Here is an 18,452-nt window from a genome sequence, read left to right as displayed (position 1 = left end):
ATTTATTTACTAAGATATCTGCATCGATTTTTGCCTGTGGGCTATCCAAGCAAACAAAATTCAATCTTAGTCAATATTTATCCATTATTTTCCATTTTGTCTAAATGCAGTTGTAACTACACTACAACTAAAATTATAGAAGCCAACAAGATGCACACAGAGACCGGGGTTCACCCAGGGCTCAGTGCCCTGTTCATGTAGGTCAAACACAGAGTTACCTGACTGCTGTCCCCGCAGTTCATTCTCATGTTGTTTCTTCCTCCTTTTTTCATTTCCGGAGGGATAACTCCGCTTCATCGTGGCCTTATACAGTCAATGATCGTGGCGTGTTAACGCTTTCTTGCTAGGCTGATGCGGAATGTGGGACACGCGCGCGACGGACGGTGACGTCGTCATGTTGTTTTTTTTTTCCACGGGGCCCTATGCGGGGCCCAACGCAACACGCGTAGTGTGCGTATTGGGTGAACCGGTACTGGTCATACTAAATCTTTTTCTGGCAGACTAAATAGAGTAAAGCACCCAGCTGCCATGGGAACAAGGTACAGTGTAGTTTGATATGTTTTCTGTTTGTGTCCTTTTGGTTTTTCTGCCTGTTTTTGTTCATTTGTTTTGTAGTCTTATCAGTATTGTAGTGAGGAAATAGGGGGAGGGTCACCCTCTGCCTATGGAGGAGTGTGGAGAGGGATTCCCACATACCTGATGACGGTCACCTGTGCTCAGGTGGGGGAGGGAGCACACTGACTCAAAGGTGGGCAGAGTCCGGGAGAACGGCGCGTGAGAAAGACTGAACTCTTGTCCGTGGCTGCGGCACCGTGGCGGGAGGGTGCTGCTCGCTACTTTTAGTGTTCCTGTGTTAGGAGGGGAGGCTGGATGCCTCCTTTAGGTAGCGAGGGACCGGGGAGTAGAAGGTGCCTGTGCAGCGTTGGGCGGATCAGCAACCTTCCTGCCCAACAAACGCTTGACGCCGTTCAGCCGCTGCGGGCAGGTTGTCCTCCGTCACTGCTTTGGCCTCCTGGCTGTTTGACTGTTTCTTCCCATGTGCGCTTCCTGACTCCACGGGAGGATCCAAGACTGACACCCCATGGGGGGGTGTCGTCGCCAGGCCGGCGAGATAAGTTTAACCGTTAATTTCTAATGTTACGTGATGTTTCAGAGTTTGTTATAGTGTATTTATTATTGTGCTAATGGTAGATTTTAGTGACGTGACACCCTGCCGGGGCCCCATTTTAGGGGCAGTATCTGTGACTCTGTCGGCCCTCTGCCTCCCCCTATTGTTTGGAGTGGGTTTGACCTCCCTACAGTTTGGAGCCGTCCATATTGGGTGCTGTGCTTCCTGATAGTGTTTTAGGAGTGTGCAGAGTGCTGTTTGCTGTGCTGTGTGCAGTGATCTGTGTAAGGTGTGAGCAAAGTTATCTTAATTCACCTGCAGTGTTGTGTATTAAGGGTTTGGGAGGGCTGTCAAATTATTTAGTGGTTGACTCTATGGGGATTCCTGTGTGGGGTTGTCTCGCAGCTTTTATGAATTTGTGATCCTAATAAAGGTTATTTGTGTATTATATTCCTAGCCTTTGGGGTGTATGTTCTCTTGCCTCTGACGCCGGATCAGACCGGATTTACAAAGGTGGTGGCAGCTTTATGCTATCTTAAATCTTTAACTACCAGCAATTATTACACTGGTGGCAGCGGTGGGATACAATAAATAAAAATGTCAGAGGCAGAGAACATTTTATCCCAATCAGGGCTACAGGAAAGGAGCGCCGGTGAGAGTAACCCTTCAGGTAGCACAGCTGCCCCAATAGCACCCCCTCAGGTCAGTTCAATCCCTCGTCCAGTGTTCATGCCTGAAGTTTTTACTGGGGTGGGGCGGGAATGGTCTGATTGGGTAGAGCAATTTGAGTTAGCTGCTAATGTAAATGGCTGGGATGAATCTGTTAAATTGAAATTCATGTCCTTGTTGCTTTCGGGCCACGCGCGTGAGATGTATAATGGAGTTTCTGGTGAAGCCAAAGGCAACTATGCCTTGCTGAAGGTAGCCATGACTAGATGTTTAGAGCCTTGTCAGTGACGAATGGAGCAGGGTTGCTTTTGTAGAAAGGAGGATAGATGGAGAGATGGTCCCCCCAGTGGATGTAATGTTAGATGTGAGAACTGGGGAGGAATTTCCTTCAGTTAGTGCTTATGTCAGTCATTTAGTGGAGACATTGTCCACTGTAGTGGGGGCAGTAAAGAAGCATCAGGCTAAAGCTTCCAGCCAACAAAAGACTCATTTCGATTTTAGGGTAAACTTTCAGTATTATTCTGAAGGGGAGCTTGTATGGGTTCTAGATAAGACCAGGAGGAGAGGACTATGCCCCAAGCTTCAGAGACGCTTTAAGGGCCCTTTTAAGGTTGTAGAAAGGGTCACAGAAGTGTTGTATCGGGTGACACCAGTAGGGGGAGAACCAGAGACTGTGGTGCATTTCAACCGCCTTAAACCTTATGTTGCTTCCTGCCCAGGGCCGTCACTAACCCATGATGATGGCGAATCAGGCTCAGGCCAGGGAGAAGGGAGTCCTGCTGATGCTCCCCTGCACCGGCCATCACCTCCACTGGATTGTGACACGCCCCTTCCACAATCGGTAGCGAACGGAGACGAGCAAGGAGCAGCAGGATCTTTGCAGAGCTTGAGTGCTGCGGCGACGAGCGACGAAACCTCTGGAGGCAAAGAACATGGTCGAGCAACAGATGACTGCGATGGAGAGGTGGATGCTACGGGGACCTTGGAAGGACATCACAGGACACAATCGCTTCCGCCTGGAGAGAGGGGCCCTCGGTGTGGCTCTGCACGGGGAGGACGTCCTGTGCGTGAGCGGAGGGCACCTGTTTGGTTGGGTGATTATGATGTGACATGTTGACTCGAGGACGAGTCCTCTTCGTTAGGGGAGGGAGGAGTGTAGTGAGGAAATAGGGGGAGGGTCACCCTCTGTCTATGGAAAGGTGGTGGCAGCTTTATGCTATCTTAAATCTTTAATTATTACAGTATTTTGAACTCTTTCAAGCACTTTTATGTCTCTTAAGGGTAATGTTGTTTTCCTTTGAGGTAAGTCTAATTCTTTAGAGTAATTTTATGTCTCTTTGAGGTAATATTGTGTCACTGAAGTAATTGTGTGTCTCTTCAAAGTAATTTTGTGTCTTTTTAAGGCATTTTCTTTTCACTTTTAAGACATTTTTTGTCTCTTCAGAGTGACTTTGTGTCTCATTGAGGTAATTTTGAGTGTCATTCAGGTAAAGTATCTCTGAAGGTCTCTTTGGAGTAAGTTTTGTCTTTGAAGTAATTTTCTGTCTCTTTAGGGTGTTTTTGTATCTCTGAAGGGTAAATTTGTGTCTCAGTGGGGTATTTTTTCACTTTGAAGCAACTTTCTGGCTCTGTAATGTTAAGATCTGAAAACGTCCTCCACGAATGATCACTGACAGGAGGATGAGATGACAACACCTGAGATTATGTTTGTGTAAATGAATAAATGCTTACAGCTCTAGAAAGCCTGCAGAGTGTGCCACTTCATTGCAGATGTTGTTCAGCAGTGACCTGCATGACATCCTGTGTGATGAGGATGTGGTCGACTACAGTGCAAAACCTACCAGCTGCAGACTGGCATTGACATACGATGGAGATCACGTCACTCTGCCTCATGCTCGGCAAGTCATTTCACTTTTTTTTCCAAAAAAATTTCCTTACAAACTGAACAACGTGATGGTGGATGAAGTATTCAGACCCTTTTTAAATGTAAATATGTATGATCAACTTAATGTATTTAAAGTACCTAAGGTGAAAGTGCTGATTATGCCGTAAGCTGCTCCCCATCACTGTTTTCCTGCTGCATTTTTTCATTTTTAAACTGCTTTATATGCTGGTGTGTAGATTAATGTACAGCGATGCATCATGTGTTTGTAGCACGGCTGTCCTGTGAGAACAACAAATCTCTAAACAGTCAGGAAAACAAACCTGTTTTTAGCTCTGTGGCGATGCATTCTCCAGCTGACGGGGGCTGTTCGGTTCATTTTAGTCTCTTTCCTCCTTCCTGTTGTGATAACTGTGTGTGTGTTGATGCATGTGTCCTAAATGTAGTCCAGATTGTGTATTTGAGTGTAATCAGTGAATTTGCAGCTCAGCTCCTACAATAAGTCTCAAATACACTGTGGAAACTAAATAGTTACATTCAGACTGTTCAGGTCCAAAAATGCTCCATTGAAACCCATTCAAACTGACATTTTTGATCCCACAGCCATCAGAGCAGAAAAACAGGACTTGTATTATTTCTGGGTGTCATTCTGCCCCCCCAAATAAGAAACAAACATCCACCGACACACAAGCGAAAAACATAATGTGAATAGTAGACACAAAAAGAAATTGTACTCGATAAAACCAGGAACTGAGGCGACCATACCATAAATGAGGAAACGCAAAGTAGACAGCAGGTAAAAAACATAATGAAAAAAATAAAGTTAAATAAAGTAAAATAGGAAGTAAAATAATGAATAAATATGTTAAAAATGATAAAATCATACAAAAAGTAGTAAAACTATAAAACAGACTAAAGTATACAAATAAATATGCATTGAATAAATAAAGTTCAGTTAAAAGCCAAATCAAAATGGTAAAAAATAATAATAATAATTTTAAAAAAGGTGGGTCTTAAGTTGGCTTTTAAGACATATCCCACACTGGAATGATCCAAAAAATCCACTTTGCATGTAGTATATTGAAAATAATTAATATTTTTTCTTTTTATTTATTTATTTTATTTTATTTTTGCTGTTGTTTGTTTGTTTTCCATCTAAAAACATAGTGGCATCATGACAAAAACCTGCTGGAATAAAGCACATAAAATGTGTCAGATAGTCTCGAAGGGTTAATAAAGTGCTATGAACTAAAACAATGGGCTGAGTGCGGTTAACAATGATGCAGAGTTTGTGGTTATTCTCTGTAGGTTTCTCACTTTGAGTTGCTCTTTTCCTGGAATCATTTCATCAGAGATGAACAATACCTGCGTCTAAAACATGAGATCAGCTGTGCACACCAACATCTTAGTTCACAAATATAAATCCTGAAGAATTTTTATTCTAAATTCCCCCTGCAGCCACACTGAGCGTCACTCCCGACAGATCTCAGTTCTTTAAATATGAAGTGATCTCTCTGAGCTGTGTAGCAAACTCCAGCGGCTGGACGGTGAGGAGAAACACCTCCTCCACAACCAATGAGGTGTGCAAGTTTGGCTGGGGGATCCCAGGCGAGTCCTCCTGCACCATCGAGGACGCCTACCAGGCAGACAACGGAGTGTACTGGTGCGAGAACCCGCGGGGGGGCTGCAGCAGCACCCTGAACATCACAGTGGCCGGTAACACAAAACACGCTCAGATCTTTGCAAACTCCACGAATGATGAATAAAACACATAAATGTCTTTATTCCAGTTGGTGCGGTGATCCTGGAGGTCCCTGCGCTTCCTGTGGCGGAGGGAGATCAGGTGACGCTCAAATGTTCCTACAAAGAAGAGGACGACGATAAATCTACGTCAGGTTTCAGTGTTACCTTCTACAAAAACAACGTTTTCATCGGTACTGAGCCTGAAGGGAAGATGGTCCTCCGAGCGGTGACCGAGAGCCAGGAGGGACTCTACAGCTGTGAGCACCCGAAGAAAGGACGGTCCCCGCAGAGCTGGCTGAGTGTGACAGGTCACCACTTCTGCTTCATTATATATCCTTTCTATATGCACCTATCTATACATCTATGCATACATCAATACATCTACCTATACATCTATACGTGCATGTATACATCTACCTATAGATCTACCTATAGATCTGTCTATACAGTACATCTATACATCTGTCTATACATACATCTATCTATACATCTACCTATACATATGTCTATACATACATCTATCTATAGATAGATGTATGTATAGACATATGTATAGGTAGATATATAGATATATCTACCTATACATGTCTCTATACATACATCTATCTATACATGTACCTATACATATGTCTATACAGTACATCTATACATCTGTCTATACATCTATACATACATCTATCTATACATGTACCTATACATATGTCTATACATCTATCTGTCTATACACACAAATATACATCTGTCTATACATACATCTATCTATATATCTACCTATACATGTGTCTACATATCTCTATACATACATCTATCTATACATCTACCTATAAATATGTCTATACATCTATCTATACATGTACCTATACATCTGTCTATACATCTATACGTACATCTATACATCTATACGTACATCTATACATCTATACGTACATCTATACATCTGTCTATACATACATCTATCTATATATCTACCTATACATATGTCTATACATCTATACATACATCTATCTATATATCTACCTATAAATGTGTCTACATATCTCTATACATACATCTATCTATATATCTACTGATACATATGCCTATATATCCATACATCTATCTATACGTCTACCTATACATATGTCTATACAGTACATCTATACATCTATCAATACATCTGTCTATACATCTATACATACATCTATCTATACATGTACCTGTACATCTATCTGTCTAGACATCTATACATCTACTTATACATCTATACATGCATTTATACATCTACCTATATATCTGTCTATACATACATCTATCTATATATCTACCTATACATATGTCTATACATCTATACATCTGTCTCTATTTCTGCCTACCCACCTATATTTTTATCTACCTACATACCAATCTATATTTCTACCTGCCTACGTAAATGAAGGAATAAAACTGCTTAAAGGTGCCAAACATATGTTGAAATGTTGTTATTTAGGCGAGACGGAGACTCTCTTGCTCTTTTGTCCTCTTTTGTCCTCTTGTTAGTCTACGGTCAGGTGGTGTTACTGGATAGTGGGACAATATTCTGTCTGTCAAATGGAATAAAAACAGGAGATTTTGTGTCATGTTTGGATTTTTCTTCCTCACAGCGAGTGCTCGGCTCCTGGACACTCCTCCTCCTCCTCCTCCTCCTCTTCCTCTCCTGACTCTGTACCGGCTGCTGTGCGCCGTCCTGCTGTTCGTCCTCTACACCGTCATCCTCATGCTGTGTATTTACAAGTACCGAAGGATGGTTCGAGGTAAGAACACCTCTGAAAATATGCAAAAATAACAGAATATGTTGATTATATTTTCTGTTGGGGTCCGAGCTGACCTTCAAGATGTGGTGCAGTAGAAGTATGCATAAGTACTTAAAGTTGGGCATTTCTAGAATTTGAGGACACTGGGGCCTTAACATGGACTTCTGTCAATTTTTTTTCAGAATCAACTTTTTTTTTCTTTAAAATATTTTGATTTTTTTTTTTACTTCAAAAAATGTGGTGATTTCCTTTTCTTTTATTTATTTATTTATTTATTTATTTATTTATTTATTTATTTATTTATTTATTAAAGAAACTTGCCTTCCAAACTCACAAGCCTGCCAAATTTTTTTTTTTTTTAATTTAAAAAAGAAGTTTTATACTTTATTTTTTTATTTGTTTATTTTTGCTATTTTTTCATTAATTTCTTGCTAATTTTTGGTCATTTCCTGGTCCATATCTAGATATAGATTTAAATATATAGAGAGAAATAGATATATATAGATTGATAAGCCACTGCTCAAAGTACAAGTACTTGTTTACAGTTTGCAGTTTGTACTTTAATTGTTGTGGGTAGTTTTATGAGCCACTTTATGAGAAGTGTATTTATAAAACCTGGTAATCGACCATGAAAAGAGCCCAGAATGAGCCGGCTAAACCACAAATCTCGCTTCGTGAAAAAGGCTGCAACCACGAGAAGTCAGCAGCAACAGAGCTGGTTGCCATAGCAACAACCATGCAGCACCGCAGGTAGAAAGAAGGAAGGCCGTGCACCCTCCACTTAACCCTTTCTCTCCCGTGGTTTCACGTGCAGCACGAGCTGACGCGAAAAGGAGACCAGCTGATGACCTCGTACTGGAGTGAAGAAATATTGATTATATGCTGGAACATATGATGAGGAATAATGCAATATCATTTTATTCATCTTATAATTTGTATTTGCTTACATTATGCCTACATTATTAACCCTTTGAAACCTAGACTGGCATCAGTTTCCTTTTGCAAGCATTTAAACCTTTGATTTCTGTTTTTTTAAATGGAAAAAAATCAATGAGAAACTTGGCAAAAATATCCTGAAAATTGAAAGAAAGTAGTAAAATGTGACAAGAAATTTAAAAAAAAATGATGTAGAAAAAGAGAGAATTATTATAAAATTATCACAAATTTAGCACTTTTTTCAGGTCATTTCCTTGTTTGTTTTTTGTTTTTTTTTAATGTTAATTAAAAAATTGCTAAAAAGTTGCTAATTTTTAGGGTAATTTAATTTTTTTTTAATTTAATTTTAATTTTTTAAAATTTAATTTTAATTTTTTTAAAATTATTTTTATTATTTTTATCTTTTTCATCATGAATATTTTAGGATTAGTTCTTCATTTTGTATCAGATATATTAATGACGTTATATGATGGCTATGCATTTAGTTTATGCACCTTATTAATACTCTTATATTTTGCGTTCATTGCACTCTTTATGTTTTGTTGTGTAACTTTTTCCCTCTGGACAAATAAAGTTTTATTTTATTAAGTACTTGCAACACTGCCTCTCGTAAAAGTCTAATATCACAATCTAATCTAATATCATAACCTAAAAAATGAAGCAGCCGATGGCTCAGAAAGTTGTTTTTTTGCTGTAGAGAGTATTATTGTCCAGCAGGCGTCACCACTGAAAAAGCTTCAGTGAACGGAGGTGAATCAAACAGGCGGCACTCACACGCCTGACGTTTCTGTGAGGTGACTTTTTCAGGAAAAACAACAATATAACGTCAGCGAGGAGTGAAGAGTTCAGCTCAGAGTCATCAAAAAGATGACTTCTTTACATATAGACTCCAAACAGCTGAGATAAAAAAAAAATCATAAAAACTACAAATAAAGTATCGTTTTAATACTTAATATTATTAATATCTTAGTATATCAACATATATCGGTTTGTAACATTTCAATAAAAAGCATAAATGTGAGCCACGTGGTGACACCAAAGGAACCATTGAAAACTGTTATTTATTATTTCAAAAACACAAGAAGAGGGCAAGGACCAACTTAACGAGAAACAGCCAAAAAATTAGCTTGAAATTAGTCAAAATAATAAAAAATAAAACAAATTTATAAATAGAAGAAACACCTGAAAATAAACCAAAAAGAAGAATAAAGAAAGTGCTAAAATAGTAGCATTTTAATTAAATATACTTTTTTTCTGTAACATAATTTTAAAAATTAGAAAATTATAAATATAGCTGTAATGGACATAATAGAGCCCCAAGTAATTGCTACAAAATTAGTAAGAAATTAGTAAAATAAAAAAGGTAAAATAAAGAAAAATTAAAAAGTCTAAAAAGTAAAATCTTAAAAAAAGGTTTTCAAGCAAGTGCTGAAAAATAAATCTGATTTAAATGCATATTTTTCTTTTTTTTTTTTTGCTGTAACATAATTTTAAAAATGTAGAGAACTTTGTTGTTTTTTGTAGTTTTCTTGCTCTTTTTTTCCAGATTTTTGAATGAAATCAAAACAGTCTTCTGCAGTTTCAGAGGTTTTAAATGCTTGTGAACGGCGTCTGAACGCAGCACGAGACTGTCGATCCAGGTGTTAAAGGGTTAACAGGAGCGCTGCAGGAAAAACGGCCTCCAGGTACAAACGAGACGAACATAACTGCTTTATTTTCTGCTGGTATTTCCTCCAGAGTTCGCGTTGAGTTCGTGCAGCTCAGCAGACGGTGAGAGGAGTTTCTGCTGAAGTTTGCAGGAATTTTTAGGAAATTTTAAGCAACTTTTCAACAACGTGCTGCTGCGCTGATGTAATGTTAGGAGACTCCAAGACACTTTAAACAAAATAAATTTAATAAAACAAAAAATTCATTTGTTGACACTGTAAAAATTTGTTTTTAACTTTAAAAAAAAAAAGTGTCCAGAGCTGACTTAAAATATTAAGTTGACTGAATTTGAGAAGAAAAGTTGAGGTAATTCTGTAATAATTCAACTTTTCTTCTCAAATTCAGTCAACTTCTTCCTCTAGACTTCAACTTTTTTTAGATAAAACAATTAGTTTATTTTTTACCACGTAGCAGATTTTAACCCTTTGAAAACTGGACTGACATCAGTTTTTTTTGGTTGCATTCAGACTTTTCAACACCATGAAAACTGGTTCACAAAACATGAGATAAAAAGGGCAGAAAGCAACTTTGCATTTTACGTCCCAAAACTTGCAAGAAACTAAAAGAGGACAAGAAAAATCACTAATCACACAAAAATATCAGAAATTTAAAATAAAACTTTATTTATGCTTACTAGAATTATATTTTTAGAATCTGACATTAAAAAAAGTTTATATTTTGGGATGCTTCTTCTCAGGTAATTTTCTTTTTTTTTTTTTTTTTTTCCTATTTTCTTGCCAATATTTTTGTGTCACTTGTTGCAAACTTACTCATGTTTATGAGAGGAATTTGGCCAAAGGTTAAACACAAGTGGAAATGTATAATCGTGTGTATTCAGTGTGTTTACATAGAGAGGGATGTCCTGAGGCCGACGTCAAACGAAAAGTGACGCGTGTGAGAGAATGAGGAGATACTGGTTTCATCATCGCTCAAAGTTCACATTAAACACACCCAGACTCTCTGCTGCTAATGGTGGAGAGAAACTGCACTCCTAAAAATATTTCTGTCAACAAAATAAACAGTAACGACATGCTGAGTTAAACCTGAGTTCCTCTCGGCTCTGCGGACTCTGTGTTTCTGTGCTTTAAAATGCATTTTATTTCATGCAACTTTAATGTTTTCATACTGTCGCAGAAATCAACAACAATGTAAAATAAACCATAAAATGAAATAAAAAATAAAAAAATAAGACATACAATAAAATACTGTCTTTGAAAAGTTTCTTCCCCTCAAAATGTGAAAACATTCACAATTTTCGGTAAAATCCACTTTAATTTTTTCCATTAAAGCTGTTGAATTTGCAGTATTTACATTTCCTCATTAATGCTGCTGTTTCCTGTCAGGTGTTTGCAGGTTTCACTGTTGAGTAGAAAGTCGGTGCAGCTTCCACATCTGTCAAATAACGACACAAATTATTAACGTGACGCACAGCAACGATTACAGCAGCTCACAACGCGCTCTTCACCAAAAAGCCTTTTTAGTAACAGAGACATCTGTCTCTTTTTTGGAAAAATCTCAATTTATCAGCACAGCAGCATTAATTTGTTTGTTTCTGTCCTAATTTGTTTCGTAAATATTGTAAAATAGTAAAAAAAAAAATAGAACTTTGCTTCATTGCTGGTTTTAATAGGTTTTTAATTTTGGGGTTTTAGGGGAAAAGGTATCGATTTTTGTCAAGTTAGAAGTTGTTAAATTTGTGAATTGAGTCAGACTTAAGTAAACAGTAAAATATGCAAAGAAATAAACCAGAGTATATAAAAGTAGCACAAAAGGATGAATTTAAAGGAAAAACTTTGATAAAACTTAAATAATCTAAAATATTTGGTGGTTAAAAAAGAGCTATACCTAAATTTAAATATTATTATTTAATTTTTCACTTTAAATTCATTTATTTTACTCCTATTTTATTTTTAAAAATTTTTTTTTTTTTTGCTTATTTCAGGTATTTTTCTTTTAACGTGTTATTAATTTCTTGCTTATTTTTGTCATTTTCGTTAAGCTGCAGGTTGTTTTACAGCCGTAATATTTATCCTTCTCTGTTAGTGTTTCTATTTTTACTCGTGTTCATGTCCTAATGCATTAAAAATAGAAACTGTGTCAGTGTGATAAGAGGTTTCCATTGTGCTGAAGTTCAGGGTGGAGCTGTGACCTCCTGCCAAATATTTGAATGGCTACCGTGGTGATTGTTTTTTTATGACATTTAATTGGACCAATAGAAATCGTATGTGAGAGGGCGGGACTTCCGTCTCCAGGCGACAATAACAAACACTCACGCAACCCAAAAGTCACATAACAGATAAGCGAAGTGAGTGATGCTCAAACACAGAGAGACAGTCAAACTGAGGACCGATGGTTTAAAATCTCACCTGAAAATGTGAGATTTTCGGTCTTTTATTTAAACATATTTTGACTCAGCTGTCGCATCAGTCATTTTGAGAAAGAGGTTTATGAGAGGGGCTGATCATTTTTAAAAGCAAACTCAAGATTTACCTTTTTAGTTTAGCTTTTAATTGAACTTTGTCATTTGTATCTATATATATATTTATATCTATATTTATATATATATATATATATATATATATATATATATATATATATATATATATATATATATATATATATATATAAATCAGTTTTACAGTTTTACTACCTCATTTCAGGGAATCCTTCATTTCATCATTTTATCGCTTCAACATTATTTATTTTGTGCTGCTATCTTGTCATTTTCCTCTTATTTACAGTTTGAGTATTTATATTTTATTATTACTTTTATTATTTCATCTGTTTATTTACTTTTTTTTCTTGTATTCATAGGTTTATTCGGCCTCTGGTGTTTCCTCACTTACGGTAGTGTTTCCTCAGTTCTGCGATTTCTGGTTTTAATACTTTTATGAAGTCTTTTTTTAAATTTTTGTGTGTGTGTGTGTGTGTGTGTGTGTGTGTGTGTGTGTTTACCTCTGATCCTGTTTGGCTGCACTTCCTTTGTGATGGTAACGTCAGTGTACGGCACATCAGCGTCGTCTGAAATATTGTAAAAAAGTTTCTTTGTGTCAAAATAAATATATGAAATAGCATCATGTTAGTTTACATGTTGGCTTTTTATTTTCTACTTGAAAATCTTGTTCTATGGTCATCAGTTGGTTAAATAGAAAATTGTCAAATAACTTTTTTAAATTACCAATACTTGAGATTTTATTGACATTAACATACAAACAAAACTTAAAAATAATAAAACTAAAAGCTTTTTGTTTGCTTGTTCTTGCATTCATGAAATTTGAATAAAACAGCTGTTTTATTGTTTCAAAATGTTTAATTTAAATGATTTTCACCATTAGGGGTTTGATTTTTTGCACTCTTCTCACTTTAAACGGTGAGGCGGGCCAAAGTTTCTGAAAAGAAGTTTCGAAATCTATTTTTTTGTAATTTGTGGAACATTTGATACTGAGTTGCTCATTGCCTTTTCCAATTTTTTTTATTTCGTTAAATAACCAATGTGCTCAGGTTTCAAAGGGTTAAATACTTGTGACAGGTGTCAGCACAAGAAAAGAGGCGTAGATCCAAGTTTCATAGGGTTAAACTGAGACATATGCTGTCCCTGAAACTCAACTATTCAAACTAAAATCGTGTGAATCAGTTGAGTTATCATGCAGATGGCTCAGTTAAAAAAAATACATCAATTTTATAAATAATAATAATAATGATGTTAATAATAATAATAATAATAATAATGATAATAACGTTTAATTTCTTAGAATTTTTTTAATTTATTTTTCTGACTTTTATTTTTATTTTCTGATTTTATTTGTTTTGTCTTCATGTCTGTTTATGCGTTGTTTATTTAGGTGAGACATCTTAAGTGCCATCTTAAGTTTCTAATCTTTTGTTGTACTTTTGTTGTGCCATTATTGTGAAAATAATTAAATTAAATTAAATTAAATTAAATTAAATTAAATTAAATTAAATTAAATTAAATTAAATTAAATTAAATTAAAATCAGCACTTTGAGTGCGCAACCTCCTTGACAGAAGCTGAAGCAGCAGGATGCAAAATGTTATCGAGTCGACATGAAAACAGGCTGACCTTTGTGGCTCCTCCAGAGGCAGAGCAGCATCACACAGACCAGCGAGACCAGCGAGAGGCAGCCGCCCACCACAGGAAGTAGAATGCGTGTGATGGGGGAGTCAGGCGGCGAGTCAGCAGGCGGCGAGTCAGGACGACCTGCTTCGAAACAGAAATAGCACAGTTTGGCCTCAAAGCAAACAAACTAATGGTTCTGTGTGTGCAGGCGCTGCAGAAATCTGTGAACTGGCTCTGATTCTCACCGGAGACAGTCAGCCAGCTGTCCGGAGAGTCTGTTCCGGAGACGCTGCACTTGTAGAGTCCTTCATCAGATTTCGAAACTCTGCGGAGGGTCATGTTTCCTGTAGAGCTGCTCCCGATGAGGACGCCGTCTTTATAGAAGACAGCAGTGAGATTAGAGAACGTCGTCTTGGTTCTGCAGCTCAGAGTGACGGCGTCCCCCTCCGTCACAGGAAGGACAGGACTGTCCAGGATCACTGGACCAGCTGAGGGACACAAACACAAGGAGATTTATTGTTTTCTCCTCTCAACCTTTCAGACTTTTTTTGCTTCTGCGTGCATTATATCTCTGATCCTAATGGCTTTTAGCGTGACGACTCTCTGGGGCCAACCATGGATGTCTAAAGAGAACTGGATATAGCGTTGGAGGCGGGGCCAGCTCATTCCTATTCTGCTCAATGGTGCATGAAGCCAAAAAAGCTCAACTTCCAGGTGTAAAGGCACCCAGGTCTTAAGCATCACTGGGCCAATGGAGCAGGCACATAAGCAAGGAGTTCACCCAAAAATGAAAATTCAGTCATTATCTTCTCAGCTTCATGCCGATGGAAAGTCGAGTGAAGCTTTACAGTCCACAAAATACTGCTGGAGTTTCACAGCGAAAAGGCGTCATCTCCCAAACAATTAAAGCAAGTCGTGACCAGGATTCAAACGTTAAAAAAACACATAATAAAACCACAAAATGTCTCAATACTGCTTGACCAAAGTAATCCAAGTATCCTGAAGCCCCAACATGCCAAGTTGTTTTGAAAAACATCGCAGGCGTGATGCTTTGAGCCTTTTTGTAGCCTGAGCTCTGAGCCACGTTCACGTATGTGCACTCGCACAGCACCAACGAGAGCTGGCGGTATCTGGAAGCAATCGCTCTGTCTTAAGCTCGCTCGCCGCTATTTGTGAATTTTGCAATTTAAGAGCAATTTATAGGTTCTGTAAAACTTTCAAGAAAATCCTCGTTTTTTGTGACCGCTGTGGAAGTCAGTCCACAGGCTACAAGAGACAGTGAAGAACGTCAGGGAAAGTTCGTTCATCCAGTGGCAACAAAAACGATAAAGATGATGTACGTCCACTAATTTGCAGACATACCTTTAACAATGTAAATCTATGGAGAGAAGTCTTTTTGGCAAACGTTTTTCTTTTCCTCCTCTAAGAAACTACAGCTCGTCTTTTTGTTTGAACCCACCGTTCACAAAGATGTCGACGGTGTTGCTGCACTCTCCTGCTGCAGACTCGCACCAGTACATCCCAGAATCCAAAGGGTAAAGGTCGTCAATGGAGCGTCGGGATTCATTTCTGATCCAGGGTGCTGAATGCTCTCGGTCTGTTTTTTGGGATGTGTTCCTCTTGATCGTCCAGTCAGAAGAGTTTCCCTGATACTCACAGCTCAGAGAGACCGACTCGTACTGGAAGAACTGGGATCTGTCGGGGACGACTCTCAGAGAGGCTGCAAGAAACACAGATTTTTTTTTTATCATAAAAACACCTTTAACTCTTCGAAACCTCTTTTTTCTTATGCTGCATTTAGACGCCTTCCACAAGTATTTAAACCTTTGAGACATGAGCAAAAAGGTTTCATTCATTTCACAAATGTGGGAAAAGGCAATGGGAAAGTTGGCAGAAATTGGTAAAAGATGACAAGAAAATAACCTGAAAATTCATTTTAAAAGGAGAGCAGAAACTTGGGAAACATGTCTGGTGGAAAAAAAAGAAAAAATGTAGGGACAAAAGAGAGAAGCTTTGGAAATAAAACAGCTCAGGAAACAAATCAAGAAAAAAAACAAAGAACAAAAGAAAATCTATAGACAATTGTCTAGGGAAAAAACTGAAAGGAATAAATGCAAAACTATATTTAACTATCTATCTTTTACTATATGTATCTATTAAATATTTAAATCTATGTTATAGATTTTTAAATCATTTTTAAAGACCCTTTCCAGGTCATTGCTTTGCGTGCAGGTTTTTTGTTTGTTTCTTTGTTTTTACTTTTATCATTTTTTCCTTCTTCCTTTTTTAAACTAATTTTCAGGTAATTTTCTTTTACTTGTGAATTTCTTGGTCTTTTGGTCTTTTCATTGACTTTCTCGCATGTTTTTTAAAAGAAATCAAGCCGAATTGCTGCAGGTAGAAAGGGTTAAATTCTTGCAGAGCTCTAAGAGGATGAATATGTGGCTGGCATGTGGACACCTCATGCTTCCTTGTTTCACTACGGATGTTTTTTAGAATAATAATCATGGCCTCTCTGCAGGCGTCAATAAACAACAACAGTAACCGTTTTTTAAGGTTTTTTTCATTCAATAAAAAAACAATTTAACTCTTTGTCTATAATGCATTTCTCCAAAATGCAGAACCAAAGCTGAGATCATCTGCAGCTGCAGGACATGAAAAGCTTCACATTTCACCTACAAACAAACAACAATAAAACCGCATTGTGCGAAAGATCAGTATCTGGCTTTTGTTTTAGTCCTCTGAGCCTTGTGCACACTTTGTGTGAACATAGAAGTCATTATTTAGTATTTGTTTGGTAGTTTCTGTAACTGCTTGTGCACAAATGCAAAGTAATGCAATTTTAAGATCAAAAGATTTATTCTTATCTCGAGAGATTGTTGCAGCAGCTGCAGTGCGATCTGGGAAAAAGTCAAAATATAAAGAGATTAAAAATGTGCATCAAGTGCAGGTGGATGGTGGTCTATTTGACAGAACTTTGTCACCTTTCTTAATATATCTGGTGTTTTTTCCTTTATTTTCTCGTTATTTATTTTATTTATTTATCTAGATGTAGAAGTAGCAGTAATTTACTAATACATTTATTTATAATTTTATTTTTTGATAAGGGTTAGGGTTAGTGAATAAAATATTAAATAATGTATCTGTCTTTTTTTGGTGTAGATGGTGTTTTCTTTCTCAATTTTGTCTTTATTTTCATTATTGTAATTATTGTAATTTTTCTGATTACTATTATTACAATTATTTTTACATTTTTAAAACAATTTTTTGTTTGTTTTCAATCTGAGATATCTCTGAGAATGTGAGGAGCACTGTGCTTCAAAATCAATAAAAAATCAATTAAAAATTATGCATGATACTAAAAATATGCATGATACTAATACTAAAAAGTATTTGTATTAATTGCTTGAATTGCATAACTTTTACTGTTTTTTTTTTTTGCAGACACTGAGAGATGCTTAGTTGTTAATTATCAGAGTTCAGGTTTTATTTTTGAATCTGCCCACAGAGAAGATTCAGCAGGACGTTTTCAGTCTGATATTGAAATATTAACATTGATTTCTGCTCAGGAACAAAATGCAGTTAACAGTTTTAAGAATTTAGACTCAGGACTCACCCACGACGGCGCACAGAGCTGTGATGTCCATGCCGCCTGGCTGCTGCAGGCGACTGACGGGCTCACAGACAGGAGGCTGCTTGTATCTCACAGAGGCGACAGCATCCTGTTGCCACATCTGCTCTTAACACCTTAAATGTCACAAAGCTGCGACCCCATTTTGGCACGATTTTGCTCTTCAGATGACCTGGAATATGTATTTGGTTTCAAAGGGTCGTGCTGATGTGTCGGCTAAATCTTTTCTGCTGATGTCGAGATTTTTGCACAATGGTGAAACGTGCAAAATTTCAAGAGTCAGCCTGAAAGGCAAATAGCTAAAATACAAAGCAGATTGATGTGTGTGCTATATACATGTGGTTGTAATAAATGAAAAATAGAGCAAAAATGATATTATTTTTATCTATTTTTATTTTATTACATATAGTTTTCCCCCGTTTTTCCCTCGATTAAAAAAAAAATGAAACCTACACATTTCTTCTCAGAGTGAAGTAAGTTTGCTGTTAAACTCTGAAACCTGAGCAGAAAATACAAAGAGCATCTTATGAAGAAATCACCCCCAAATTAGCACAAAATATGACAAAGAAAATTTCCAAAGACATTGGTGAAGAAAAAAACAAAAGAAAACTTTTGTCAAATAAAATACAAGCAAAAAATACAATTAAAGAAAATTTTAAAATGTAAACAAAACCTGGTAAAAGTGCTTAAAAATGATCAGAATTCTGTACAATAATTTTAAATATATAATTTTAATAATTACCGAGTTTCTCTGTCTCTTTTCTCTTTCTATACATTTTCACCGTACCAGTTTAAAAATTATTTTTCTAAATCTTCTAATTTCTTGCAGCTTGTGGCCCTTTTCCTCGTGTATTAAACCTTTTATCTCAGAGTCACAGTATTTATCTGCAGCCTCATTTTATTTTCAGTCTCGGTTTAAAGACAATCACA

The 18,452-nt window shown here is 37.0% G+C and overlaps 1 protein-coding gene and 1 pseudogene across 2 annotated transcripts; one reads left to right on the top strand and one right to left on the bottom strand.

Annotated features, from left to right (window-relative positions):
- The first annotated feature begins 191 nt into the window (after positions 1-191).
- On the top strand, positions 192-10,486 carry LOC121938784 (uncharacterized). The gene is made up of 6 exons (XM_088073537.1): positions 192-539; positions 2,497-3,675; positions 5,118-5,375; positions 5,450-5,710; positions 7,022-7,171; positions 7,986-10,486. Exons 2-6 carry the CDS (start codon positions 3,645-3,647, stop codon positions 8,033-8,035), a joined length of 750 nt encoding a protein of 249 aa, XP_087929663.1. The 5' UTR covers positions 192-539; positions 2,497-3,644; the 3' UTR covers positions 8,036-10,486.
- Positions 10,412-18,370, bottom strand: LOC148185764 (uncharacterized; annotated as a pseudogene). Its single transcript, XR_015775677.1, has 6 exons — positions 17,508-18,370; positions 15,351-15,611; positions 14,137-14,379; positions 13,895-14,035; positions 12,770-12,835; positions 10,412-11,206 (listed from the first exon to the last, which is right to left on the bottom strand). The product of XR_015775677.1 is annotated as an uncharacterized LOC148185764 (transcript).
- Positions 18,371-18,452: the final 82 nt, after the last annotated feature.

The sequence above is a fragment of the Plectropomus leopardus genome, chromosome 23 (genome assembly GCF_026936395.1).
Source record: "Plectropomus leopardus strain MGB_pleo_1.0 chromosome 23, ASM2693639v1, whole genome shotgun sequence".
In the NCBI taxonomy this organism is placed as follows: domain Eukaryota; kingdom Metazoa; phylum Chordata; class Actinopteri; order Perciformes; family Serranidae; genus Plectropomus; species Plectropomus leopardus.
The sequence above is the reverse complement of the archived record's forward strand: the minus strand, read 5'-3'. Positions and strand labels throughout refer to the sequence as shown.